Here is a 13475-nt window from a genome sequence, read left to right on the forward strand (position 1 = left end):
ATGTTTTAAATTCCTCATAGCTGACAATCTGTTTTATTTAGTGTTGGTTTAATCTGAAGCATCAGATGGGTTTCCATGAGATTCTTGTTCCATTCTATAAAACCTGACAATTATTCAGTAAAGACATTAAATGTGCAATAGATAGTGTCCTTTCTGGAGCCGTAGGGCGGTTGTCTTATTACGCACCCTTACCTGCATACACAAACCGAAGAGAAGCGGGCAGCAACCAACCAGACTTCAGACAGTTTAAGAAAAAGAAATAGAGGGATGTACACAGCTTTGGGGGGAAGAATAATGAGTAGTCAACTTTACATGGGAGATTTCAACAATAGGAACAAAATAATGAGGTCATCTAAGAAGGTGGATAATTGACCGGGGATTTTAAGTCAGGAAGAGGATGATAACCAGTCTCCTACTCTGAGCGGGATGGGAATAATCAACTCATTCATTTAACCAGCTGTGAAGCTCAGTCCCCGTTCGCTCACTTCTGTGCTGGCGAGTTGAGTGTTAGAATCTGCTCCTTACGTTGGAAGAGCCAGTGGAGAGGGAACCGGGCGCCAGGGGTCCAGACCGCCACACGCAGGGGGCAGGGCGGACTCCCGACCACCCTCGTCAGGCCACCTCTCAAGACTTCAGGGGTCATTTCCAAACCACCGTCCTTATTGCCAGTTCTGTGGCAATAAAAGTAAAAGCGAACGGCCTTCCTCTGCACCTCACAAGCCTCTTTGCCACACAGCGTCCCAGGAGGAGCCTTTGAAGGGAGGCTGAGTAGACAGTTACAGAAGTGATGTGACGCACGGGGCCGCCTCGTGACCCAGGACCTTCACTGTCACCTTCCCTCCCTCCTGCTGCCACAGGGGGCCCCGGCTGTGACAGTTCAGACGCCCCTGAGGGTGTGATTGAGTCAGCCATCCTTATTAATCTTTAACACACTTGCAAGTTTTAATCCAGACTGTAGTATCATCAGAGAAAATGTTCTGTCTATATCTCATATTAAGCTCACGGCCTTTGGTTTACCTTTATCAAAGATATAGCTGGGGAAGGAACAAGCATAGCATGTATTTACTTTACCACTTATTTCAGAATTAAATACATATAGTTATAGCGTATAATAAATTATAAAAGATTGTATATTTATTATAGAGTTATATGGCACTATCTCACTAGGTGACTAATGGCTAAAGAGGAGGATACTGTCCAAAATGTGGCACACGGTGCCTGAAACGTGGGAAATTCTCAATAAACAGCCAATATTAGGAATATTAAATAATTAGCACTGATGGCCAAATTACCTAAGGTGCTTATCAAGTATAAAGCCAACTTTTCTGTTCCTTTCCCTTTGGGGGACTCCTAACAATGTCTAATTGATCATCAACAGAGTAAAGAGGCACCTTATGAGGAACTTCCAGCACAGTGAACCTGGGATTACAAAATAGTGGATAAATAAAAGACATAGGAACAGGTCGATCAGTATGAGTCACTGAAAACTAGCTCCCGGAGACACGGACCCATGTACGAGGACCACCTGCTGTACATTCCATGTGGAGAGGTCGCTCCTAATCTCTCTCCAGGGACGTGACAGTATGGAAGTGGATATTTACCTCAGCCAGTGTGGAGACCCTGTTTCCCTTTCACCAAATTATATCTTAGGTTCCATACATATAATTACATCTGGCCCCAGGGCCCCAGTTCAGGAATCCTGCAACGCCACAGGCTCAGGTAAGAACAGAAGGGAAGGTCTACCTGGTTCCAGCACAGGAGAGGCAAGCGGAGGACGGGACAGAGCTCAGAGTCCCTGAAGACGTATGACCAGGTGGATGGCATGAGGCCAAAGAAAGAATTGGGATTACAAAAGGGATCAAATCCTCTATCACTCTCCCTTCTAACTCTAAGCTTCTGGATAGCCCACAAGGAAACACTGCTGTCCAGTGTTGAAACATCCCTCTATGACCCAAGAGAATTAGAAAATAAAGACATTGGTCATGCTTATCAAAGCTGTAAAGGAAATCTAAGACCGTCACGACAATTCAGGGAAGTGTGGCCTGTGTGCTCTGGGAATGGAGGGTATTCAAGCAGGGGCAGGTGAACCCAAGCATTCTCCTTGGACTGCTTACATTCCACCACTTTTGTACTGTACCTACCTGTCTGCTATGTAGCCGATACCCACAGAACCGATAAAAAATCCTACATTCACAGCCGACTGAAACAGGTCCAGCATCCAGGAGTTGGTACACACTAGGTTAAACTGCGAGGGGCCGGGGTGTCCCGGGTTGGGAGGGAAAGAAAACAAAATTCTGTTAGGCACAGCTCAACCCAGGGAACTCAGGAGGTATTCCTTGCATGGCACCGATGTGACTGGATGACAATAAACCAACTCTTTTCTTGCTTGTGTTAATTTTCTTTACACAACCCCGAAGATTTGTCCCGCAGTCTGTTTAGCATTCCATCTGGCAGTATGTCATCAGGCTGAACTCTGTTTTGGCTAAATGAGCTGAAATTGGGTAATTACTTATGCACAAACCATTTGTTTTTGTAATTTTATTAAATAGGTGTGTGGACACATACAAGTATTGCCCTAAGGGAGCCAGGCTGTTCAGTGTCTCTTTAAATTAGCATCTTGCTAATGGCTGTTACCTTTGTCCTCACTTGGAACAGGAGGTGATGCTGGGGAGCCACAGGTGCTGGCCTGGAGGTCGGGAGAAAACCCCTTTCTAGGACTAAGGACAAACTCTCTCACTTTGTGGCCTTGGGCAAAATTTTTCTCTGCTCTGGGCCTCAGTCTCCCCTCTCTGTATGAACAATGAGATGAACCACGCTGCAAAAGCCTCCTAAAAGTTTATGGTACTTGACCAACAGAACGTGGTGGAAGTTATACTTTGCCATTTTCTGGGTCCAGGCCTTAAGAAGCAGGTGGCTTCCTGTGATGGTTAATTTCATCGGTCAACTTGACTGAATCACAGGATGCCCAGATACTTGGTTAAACATTATTTCTACTTTTTAATGATTTTGTTTAATCAAAAATCACAGACATGCTAAGCCAATGGAGGCTGGAAATAAAGAATCAGTGTAGAAGGAAAAAAAAAGTTTTATGGTGTTAAATCTTCACTCCTCCACATTTCATGTAACTGTCAGACCATTTTAGATCCTTCAAATGGCTCTTCTACCTTAACGCCTGTACAAAATATCTTCACGTCATCCAAGCAGTCCTTTTAAGTTAAGCCAGGCACCTGGCTCTCTTTGTATTTGCAGAATAATTTTATCCCCCCATTTTGCTTTGTCTCCAATAAAAGCAAGTCTCACTACTATACATAAAATAGACAACTAATAAGGACCTACTGTATAGCACAGGGAACGCTACTCAATACTCTGTAATAATGGCCTATATGGGAAAAGAATGAACGTAAAAAAGAGTGGATCTATGTATATGTATAACTGATTCACTTTGCTGTACACCCGAAACTCACACAACATTGTAGATCAACTATATTCCGATAAAACATTTTAAAACAGCAAGTCTCCATTTTTTCTTTCTATCTATTGAAAAGAGGCCTCATGATTAGATGTTAATGCCAAGTGTAGTTTTTAATAAAATAATAGTACCATAGCATAAGCTCCAACCCCAGATGGTTTGATACGGATACTTCGAGCAAATTGAAGAGAAAACAATTAGCTATCGAGAGAAAAGTACACTGTATCACAGTAAGGCACCCGTTCAGGTGAGTTCCATGAGGTGTCGGGTGTCCATCTGTACCATGGCAGGTGGAGGGGAAGTCAGGGCCTCTAGAAAAAGAGGAGGCTTGAGAATGTTCCCTTTCCTGGCATAATTCCCAGGAATTCTGATGTTTTTGCTTGCTTCTTACCGCTGAGACTTGCATACACTACAATCATTATTGTCAGAATGTGAAGCTTAAACTCACCTGCTCAAACTCCAGACAGATAAGAGGCTGTATGTTTTCTTGAAAACTAGGATTTTATTTTATTTAATTAATTAATTTGTTTGTTTGTTTATTTTTTATAAGATACTTTGAGTCCAAAGAGCACACCTGGCCCTCCCTGGGTTCATCCTTAAGAAAAACTGCACTCTCTGCTTTCTCCATCCCTTCTAAGTCCCACGATCGCCTACCTCGGTCACGATGGAGGAGCCGGGCGTGTCGTACACCCAGCCGTACTGACAGGGGCCCAGAGGCAGAAGGCTGCTGTTGGCGGCCAGGCCGGCCAGCGGGTCCACGCAGCCGAGGGCGCTCTGGTTCCAGTCCACCTCATAGCGGCGGCACTGGCGGGGGAAGGCCTGGCCCTCGGGCCCGGGGCCCGGCACCGTGTAGTTGAGCTCCTCGGCCAGGCTCCAGCCGCATCGACGGCTCAGCTCGGGCACCCCGGGGCTCCGGCAGCGGTGGTCTGGGGTGAAGGCCAGGAAGACGATGCCCACGTAGATGGGGGTGAAGGCGGCAGAGAGCAGAGCGAGGAAGAGAAATGTCTGTTTCTGGAAAAAGTTGAATTCCCCTATGTGTTCTAGGATGTCGTCCATCGTCGGCATTATTCTGGGGAGAGAAGTCCCAGTGCTGTCTCCTGCGCTGCTCAGACGCCACTGAGCAAGGTTGGGCCCAGCTCAGCACAACCCCGACCAAAAGTCAAAGGGTGAGTTTATTTTAGAAAGTGACCAGCCTTTGGTCCAGACCTTAACTGGTCAGACCAACTCCCAGCCATGCACTTCCCCGTCCACGCCGAGATCCCCCGAGCAAGTCACAGGGCAAGATGCTGTATTTATTGTAACATCCCTCCAGTGAGGGGGTCCCTACCTCATGCTGGCGCCACAAACAACCCTTCCTCTGTACCACACGGGGAGAAATCCGAGCACTTTCACGTATCACAGCCCTGTTGATCTTCTGTAGTAAACTGAGTGTCCAGGAAATGAATATATTCATATCTCACTCACACAGCCAACCTTTCAGCTAAGGTGTCGCGGGGAAACGCACACAATGTTGGCCTCGCTTGCTGAGTACGATGCGAATCGTGGTCTCCCGGTCAGAGCTCTTGTCTGGATTCAAGATGGTTTGCAAATTCTATCGTTGTGCTTTTTCTACAAACAGCGGCCAGGGCACGCGGGGTACGTGCTGGGGCTGTTTGTTTTGATTTTTCCAGGATTTTATAATTCTGCTCTTTAAAGAATGACAATTTGGCATTCTTGCCTTTGAACCCTGGAACCCCTTGACCTGTTTGTGAGGCAAGAATAAAATGTTCTCCACACATGTAGGTCAAGTGCAATGCAGGCAGGAGTGGTCTCATTCTGCTGTTTTTTGGTCTTAGTCATTTCTGCCTGTGGTCAGGGGTGGAGGGGCTCTTTAGGATGGTATTGGCTGCGTCCAAACACAAGGGAAACAGGCAAACATCTTTCCTGGTGGGGAAAGGATCCTCACTGCGGTGGGCAGCTGTCACATCAGGAAGGTGGCCTGCTGATATATCTGCATATTAAAATACCAGAAATTTAATCCTGTTTTCTTCTTTTTTTCCGTTGGGGTCTGTTTTCCTGTGGGTAGAACAGCATGGGTTGAAAAGTAGTGACCCACAGAAGTCTTCCTCCCCATTGCAGCTGCAAACTTTGTTTTCTTAAAAAAGCAAGAACCAGGGTGCCTCTGGGGACCTTGTCAACCTCTTCTGGGCTCTATCAGGCTCCTGGAGGTTCTCTGCTTGGTGGTAGCAGCGTGGGGGGACTCCTGCTGCCCCCCAGCCCCAGTTTGAGTTCATGGGTTCAGATTCTATAGAACCAGGAGCTGGGGGAGTATTTCTGGCACAGAGTCATGCATGCAATTCTACCTGCTGACTATTCAGTGGGCTAAAACAAAACAAAATAAATGAGAACTGGATTAAATTGCTGACTGTACCAGGACTGGCCAAGGCCAAGTGTGGGCCGTGGTGAGCAGGGGTCTCGGCTTCTGAGATAATAAACTGTCACAGACTAAAAACGCCAGCCCCCGAAAACTGTGGCTCGTCCCACAGCCATCTTGGGTAGCAGGTAACAGGAAGGATTTCCAGAGAGATGAGGCCACGGCCGGTTCCCTGAATCTGAAGACGAATTCCGGTTCTTTGCTCTGGAGCTCTCTAGAGGCAGAGAGATTTTTCAAATAAAGATGAAAAATCATTAATAACATGAAGGACAGATAAATAATGCCAACTAGCAAAAAGATACGGTGATATCAAGCAAGAAAAACATACCTTTAACTTCCATTTCCAGGAAAATGGAATAGATGGCCTTCTCCTTTTTCTTCCCACTGAGCACAACTAAAACCCCAGCATGCTGCATATACGACAATTGCCAGGACACACTGAAGAGTGGAGACAAGGAAGACTGGGCGGGGACCTCTGGGCCCAGAGAGTGACACAGTGGGCAGTTTTCCTGCTCACAACCCACACTGGGTGCTGGAGAAGCAGCAAGCCAGAAATACCAGTGGTCCCAACAAAATACCATCAAAAGTCCCAACGAAAGCCTGCTCTCTCGAGAGTCCCAGGGATAAGCTGAAGCTTTTCAGTGACCCTAATGGATGTCTCGTTCCTCTTTTCTGAAGGTTTTTTCTTTTTTATCAGTCTCTTGTTAGCACCAAATCACATTGTCTCTTAAAATAATCCCATAGCTCCGTAAGACGAGACACTGCCTTGAGAGTTGCTGTCTGCGATTCCGCAGTGTGATTTTGTCCTCTGAACAAGGTTGCTGAGCACGCTGGACATTATTCCCCAGTTGGAAACGATCAGCAGGACCAGGTATCACCTCATCCCACCTCTGTCAAATGTGTGGATCCCTCGACAGGATCCTCAACGCACAGCCACTGGACCTGGGAGGCTGCCAGCTTCACTGCCCGACATTCCCTGTTGATGGACAAATTCATCTTCTATATGCCTGTCCACGTGCTCTCAACCTAATGGCCTAGTTCTTGCCTCCAGAACTACCAGAACAAGACTCCTGACTGCCCGAGGTGACACCCCATCACACAATAGAGGTCTGTGCATTGCTGTGGCTGACGCGGGGAGACTGGGGCGGTCTATGTTTCCTTCCAGGAGTCCAGCATGGCCAGCTGGGGCTTCGGTCTTACTCCCTGACCTCCACCTCCAGCCTCTTCTCTGATCCCAGGTGCCTATGGCGGGAACCAGAGGAGGACCGGCAGGTGGCAGAGACCGTGACAGGGAGGAAAGGAGGAAAGAAGGCGACTCACGTCTGCTGAGCGTGTATTCTGCTCCAGGGAGCCTTGGAGGAGCCGTGTCTCTCCTGTAATCCAGAGACCATCCCTATGGGGCAGGTGTGAGTGCCCCTATTTACAGAAGAGGACACTTGAGGGTCAGAGTGGTTTAGGGACTTCCTCAGTGTCAGCCAGCCAGCTAAGGATGAGTCAGACCTGAGGCAGGGGTGTCCCCAAACCTCCCCTGCCTTCTGGCATTGGCCAGAAGTGATGTGGGACGAGGCGAGTTAAAAAGTGACCCAGGTCCTAAAACACCTATTCCAGGGACCCAGGTGGTCCTCACTGCCCCTTACTAGGAAATTGTATAAACACCTGCACCCTGGATTTGACTCGTTGAAACGGTCCACTTCAAGACACCAGATCTTCAATGCCATCAGCAAGAGAGCACCAGGTGAGGGGCAAGAAGAGTGTCGTTTGCCAGGGAGAAGTGATGTTGAAACTCACTGTGAATTACTTACAGTAAATGATCAGATAAGGAGAAGGCAAGACCTCAGATCACTTACAGCAATCGGTTGCCTGGTCATTTGACACTTTTGCATTGAAATACCAGCACAGGAGCAAAGCCCACAGCACGGCCACAATAAAACCCATCCTCCTGAGGTGACAGACCCTACAGCAAAGCCGCACAGGCGGTGAGTGAAAAACCCCAGAGAGGGAGGGGATGGAGCGGAGGGGAACCTCCAGGCTTACAACCTGAGTCTGGTCTCCTGTGCACCGACCACTTCCTTTGTGGGGCCGCTTACACACTCAGGAGTGTGGCGAGAGGCTAATCTGATCCAATGCTGAACGATCACTTCATCCATATAATCGGATGATTCATTGTAATGAGCGTTGGAAGTATTTCTCAATCTTTTATCAGGTTCTTTTGTAATGTAAATAAATATTGTCCCCAGATGCTATGTTCTGGAAGCACCACGGAAGGCCAGTTGTGCCCAGGCTGACTTCTGAGCTCTCCCTACCGGAGGACAGGTGGGCAGCTAGAACTGTGAGTCCCACCCAGGAACAAGCTAGCGTTTAGGCGGTAGACACATGACTTAGAGAAAAAGTACGATGTGGCCTCCGGTCAGTGGCGCCCCGTACGTAGGAAAGCTGGAGCCCACCTGAGACCAGGATGACTGGAAGCAGGTTGTCTCAAGGTGGGGAGGGCTGTGTGTTCTCCAGGCAAGTCACAGGGGTAATGGCAGCAGACCGGGCGGATCAGGAAGGGAGAGTCCACACAACCAGAGTGCGCCCAGCCTTGCCCTAGAGCATCCGTGAGACTGGGCTGGCTCCTAACTTGTAAGCTGTTGACTATACTCGAGTCAGAGAGCTGACGAGCGGGAACACTCAGGACCCCCAGTGCCGTGGCTCCCTGCCGCCAGCCTCACCCACAAGACATTCCTTACCCCCCTCCCTTCCGCCTTCTCCCTCCTCGCTCTCCCTGCCCCATCCTGCACTGGCCTCGGTCCTCCTCAGTGCCCTGCTGCCCACCTGCGTATATTGGCCACAGCGGCAGGAGATCTGCTTTGACCCAGAATCATGAACTTGTAGAACCTCTGGATAGAGGGACCTCAGAGGACATCAGAACTGACACTTTGATATCTCAGAAACATCTGTCCCACATGGTTTCACACACACGTCCTGTGCAGGTGAGCCCACTCCACTGTTAGGCATTACCGATTGCTGGAAAGATCTTCCTCATCACGCATCAGGAGTCGGCTTCCAGAATCTTCCACGCACTTGGACATTATTCTTTCTTTTGGGGTCAGATAGGTTAGGTTAAAACCTTCTTACACAGAAATTCTTGTATTGGAAGATGGCTTTCTTTGACCTCAGAATCTTCTCTTTCCAGAGTAAACATCCCCCGCTCCGCAGGTGACAGGTGTTCTATTCTCCTCACCACCAGGGACGATCCTGATGTGTGCTCTGGTTTCCCCTTAACTTGCAGAGTCCGGGTCCCAGAGCACCACTCCAGGTGGGGTTCCCCTGGGTGCTGGAGAGCTGGATGCTACCCTCTCAAGCCGGGGTGGGCCGACACCAGCAGACAGGCAGCTCCTCCGTCAACGTGCTGCAGTTACCATCCCGCGGAGGAAGGGCTGATCGGCTCTCCCTGGGCTTCCTTCATCGATGAAATCTCTTATCTTGTTTATCCTTATTGGTTCTGCTTTCCCCACAAAATGGTGGTCCTGTTCTTATTCCCTTTAAGCCAGGAAGGTGGAGTTAGACTGGCCATGACATCAAGGTGGCTTCTTAGAAGGGGCAGGAACGAGGGGGGTGACTGAGGTTTTGGGGGTCCCTCCTTCCTGTAGCACCTTCTCTCTCCTCTTAGCTCAGCTCTCGGCAGCTCTGGGGGCCCCAAAAGGCCTGAACGCTGCATGTTAAAATACAAGACACGTGCCTGATACCAAACCATGAGGCAGCCTGGCTGACTTTGCAGGTTTCATTTGAAGAGCTTCAGGGAAAAGTAATGTCTAAAACACTCAGGCAGTTAACAACTACAGTTTCCTTCTTCACAGACACCACTTGTCTTTAAAGACTGCTATTTCCTATGTAAATAGTGCAGAGAATTTGGTTTTGGCCTTTGGTTTCTGAGTCGGGGTGAGCCTGCAGCTCGGACAGGCCCCGAGCTCTCTAATCTGGTAGCTCGACTTTTATGTGGTTTTGTTTGCCAAAGCAAACTCCGTATTAATGTCCAAATATTGGGTTGGCCAAAAAGTGCCTTCAGTTTTTCAGTAAAAATAAAAGGCACATTTTTCATTTTCACCAAGAACTTTATTGAACAATGTATTCACCCTTTTGTTCCACTACCTTCAGCCATTTTCAGGCAACTTCATAATCCCATCTTCCTAACACTTTTTATCTTTTTGAGCAAAGAACTGTTCCAGGTGCCTTTTATAGTCTTCCAGGGAATTGAAATTTTTTCCATTAAGAGGATTTTGTAAAGACCTAAATAAATGGAAATCCTAAGGATTTCCATCCAGGAAAATCCTGGATTTCCATCCAGGAAAATCCATCCATCCAATCCAGGATTTCACCAAATCCTGTTTGGTGAAAATGGTGGATAAATCAGAAGTCCCCAGCCAAGCTGTAACAGTTTTTGCCTGGTCGTCAAAGAAACATGTGGTCTTGTGTTATCCTTATGGAAGATTATGCGTTTTCTGTTGACTCATTCTGGACACTTTTCTTCGAGTCCTGCTTTCAGTTGGTCTAACTGGGAGCCGTGCTTGTTGGAATTAATTGCTTGGTTTTCCGGAAGGAGCTCATAATAGAGGACTCCTAATCCCACCATATATACAACTTCACCTTCTTTGGATGAAGACCGGCCTTTGGCGTGGCTGGTGGTGGTTCATTTCACTCGCCCCAGCATCTCTTCCATTCCACACTATTGTACAGTATCTGCTTTTCATCGTCCGTCACAATTTGTTTTAAAAACAGAGCCTTTTCATTACATTGAATCGCATGCAGAAATATGGTCAAGAAGGTTTTTTTTGCTTAATTTATGTGGAACCCAAACATCAAAGCAATGAACATAACCAAGCTGGTGCAGATGATTTTCAGCTCTTCATTTGGGTATTTTGAGTCTGTCGGCTATATCCCTTGTGGTATAACATTGATTGTTCTCAATTAATGTCTCGATTTGATTGTGATCAACTGGTCTACCGAACCGTGGAGCATCGTCCAGCGAGAAATCTCCTGCACAAAACTTCGCAAATCACTTTTGACACATTTGATCAGTCACAGCACCTTCTCCGTACACTGCACAAATCTTTTTTTGTGTTTTGGTTGCATTTCTACCTTTCTTGAAATAACAAAGCATAATATGCCCAAAATGTTGCTTTTTTTCTTCCATCTTCAATATTAAAATGGCTATACAAAAATTCACCGGTTTTGATGTCTTTTTTTAAATGCACGCTGATATGACAGCTGTCACATACTATCTAACAAAATTGTTTTGAATGAACTTAAAGACAACCGAGTGCTACTAGACCCATCTTATGGAAACAAACAAACAAACCTTTTGGTCAGCCCAATACAATCGAACTTTCATGGGCATTTAACCAAGACCCAGGAGCGAGTCAACTTGATTGGACTGCTTTCTTCAAAGGGTTAGTGAACCTGGTCTGGCTAGAAGGCACACCTTTTAATGTTACATGGGTGCCACTGGAGAGCGAGAAGAGAAAAATCTCTAAGAATTTTCATTTCCATAATTCTCAGCTTTTTTTTTTTTTTGAAGTTTGGATTAGTGATCAATTTCCTCCTCAACTGACTTATTATTTGTTTTTTTTCTTTTTTTTTCTGTTGCATTGGGTCTTTGTTGCTGTGCGCGGGCTTTCTCTAGTTGCAGCGAGCGGCAGATACTCTGTTGTGGTGTGCAGGCTTCTCATTGCTGTGGCCTCTCTTGTTGCTGAGCGCGGGCTCTAGGTGCACGGGCTTCAGTAGTTGTGGCTCGCAGGCTCTAGAGCACAGGCTCAGTAGTTGTGGCGCACAGGCTTAGTTGCTCTGCGGCATGTGGGATCTTCCCGGACCAGGGATTGAACCTGTGTCCCCTGCATTGGCAGGTGGATTCCCAACCATTGTGCCACTAGGGAAGCCCCCGAGTTATTATTTCTTAAGACCACTTATCCAGAGCACTGAGGGTAACACTGCCTGTCATCCTCTCGTATGCTTACGAGGTGGGGATTTCCACACAGGTATGTGTGCCAGAGTCGAAGGGAATAAATAATGCTGATGTCAATTAATCCCAAGCTGACTTTTTAAAAAAAAGTGTCAGAAACAGAGCTTTTAATTCACAGCAAAGCCGTAAGCTTTGTTGTGCCTGAGGTTCAAAGAACTCTGGTTAGAGAGGACAGGCCCAGGACGTCTTAACTTTCTTGTCACTTCAGCTCAGAGCAGGGGTGCAGCAGATAAAAGGGAGGGGCATCTCCTTGGAAAAACTGCTGATTCCAGATCGGGGGAGTAAATCAACATGATGAGCTGGGACATCCTGTCAGGCCGGAAAATAAGAGAGTACTGGTCATGCCGAAAGGGCAAAGGAACCCCGTAAAGATGCTCCCTTTGACCTACAACATGACAATTGGGGCACCAACAAGAATCGTAACTGCAATGCATTGAAACACATGTGTATTTTAAAAATCTATTGGTTCATAATGATTTTTTTAATCTCATGAAATAATCTAGGCATCAATCTTTAATACACTCTAAATTTGTCAGATGAAATGACGATGAGAAATTCTATATTGGAGGGGTAAGGCTGACACCACCTAAATTTCCCCATCCATAAATAGAAGGGAACAGACTAAGTCTCTAGGGATCCTTTAAACATCATAATTTAAGGACTTAGTGATTTGCTAGTTGTAACTCCAAAGTCTTCTGTGTCATGCACAAAGACCCTCATAACACTTAGTATGCTACAGATCTACCACCACAGCGTAAACACGTATAAACTCTCCCCTCTTTCTCTCAACCTTGCACATTAATACAGGTAGAGCCAAGCTGGGCTGTGTGAGGTATATGGTTCCTGGATCAACTACTATCTATGTCCTTTTCATCTCTTTGGGTTACGACCCTCATTTATTAAGAGAAAAGTTATCAAGTACATCTCCAACAGAATTAATTCCTCTAGAAATTCTTCATCTTCCCAAGAAAGACAACTTCAAGTAGAAGATGAAGGAAAGGCTTGTCGACTTCTGGTTGAAATGAAAGATGATGGCAAGTGATCAAAGTGTCGTTTATATTTGAGATTTCCTCAAGATCGAGTCTCAGAATTTAGGTTCCTTTGATTCAGGAATAGAAAGAACAGACAGCTTAAGGTCGTGGTTTTCATAGGACTGGAAGTAAACTGGGGGACCTACAAGCCATATTTATTTACCCAGAGCACGCAGGAAAGGAACACAGCGTGAAGAAAATTGTGTATAACCGAGAATTAAATTGAAGAATTTACCTCTTTTCTTCATATGAATTTTAGAGGGTGAAATAATTCATTTTTAGAGGAAAAAATTCATCTGTGCTAAAAGCTAAAATAAACAAGTGTGGAAATGAACAAAAACCATGCAATTGAGGACAAAAAAAAAGCCTCTCTATTCAGAGCTAGCTGTACCAAGGGAGTCAGCCCCTTGCATTTTGGCAGAGACCCAAGGGCAGGCAAAGGAGTGGGAAGCCTTCTTAGTGGAGAAAGGCACAGCTCCGGGCATGCCCTGATGGAGGCTGCGGGTACGGGGAAGCTGGAGGCAGCTGACCAGAAGCAGGGCACCGTGTGATGGGTTAGGGCTG

At 46.7% G+C, this 13475-nt stretch overlaps 1 protein-coding gene across 1 annotated transcript in view; it reads right to left on the bottom strand.

The window, feature by feature from the left end:
- The window catches only part of SLC22A2 (solute carrier family 22 member 2), a gene marked incomplete at both ends in the record, with an annotated part of 30288 nt that extends 25754 nt beyond the window's left edge, over positions 1–4534 (bottom strand). Inside the window, 2 exons of the mRNA XM_082668814.1 lie at positions 2142–2245; positions 4124–4534. Coding sequence (XP_082524940.1) covers positions 2142–2245; positions 4124–4534 — 515 coding nt within the window. The remainder of the gene's footprint in view (positions 1–2141; positions 2246–4123) is intronic.
- Between the last annotated feature and the right edge of the window lie 8941 nt (positions 4535–13475).

Source organism: Grampus griseus (genome assembly GCF_964374135.1).
Source record: "Grampus griseus genome assembly, chromosome: 13".
NCBI classification, from domain to species: domain Eukaryota; kingdom Metazoa; phylum Chordata; class Mammalia; order Artiodactyla; family Delphinidae; genus Grampus; species Grampus griseus.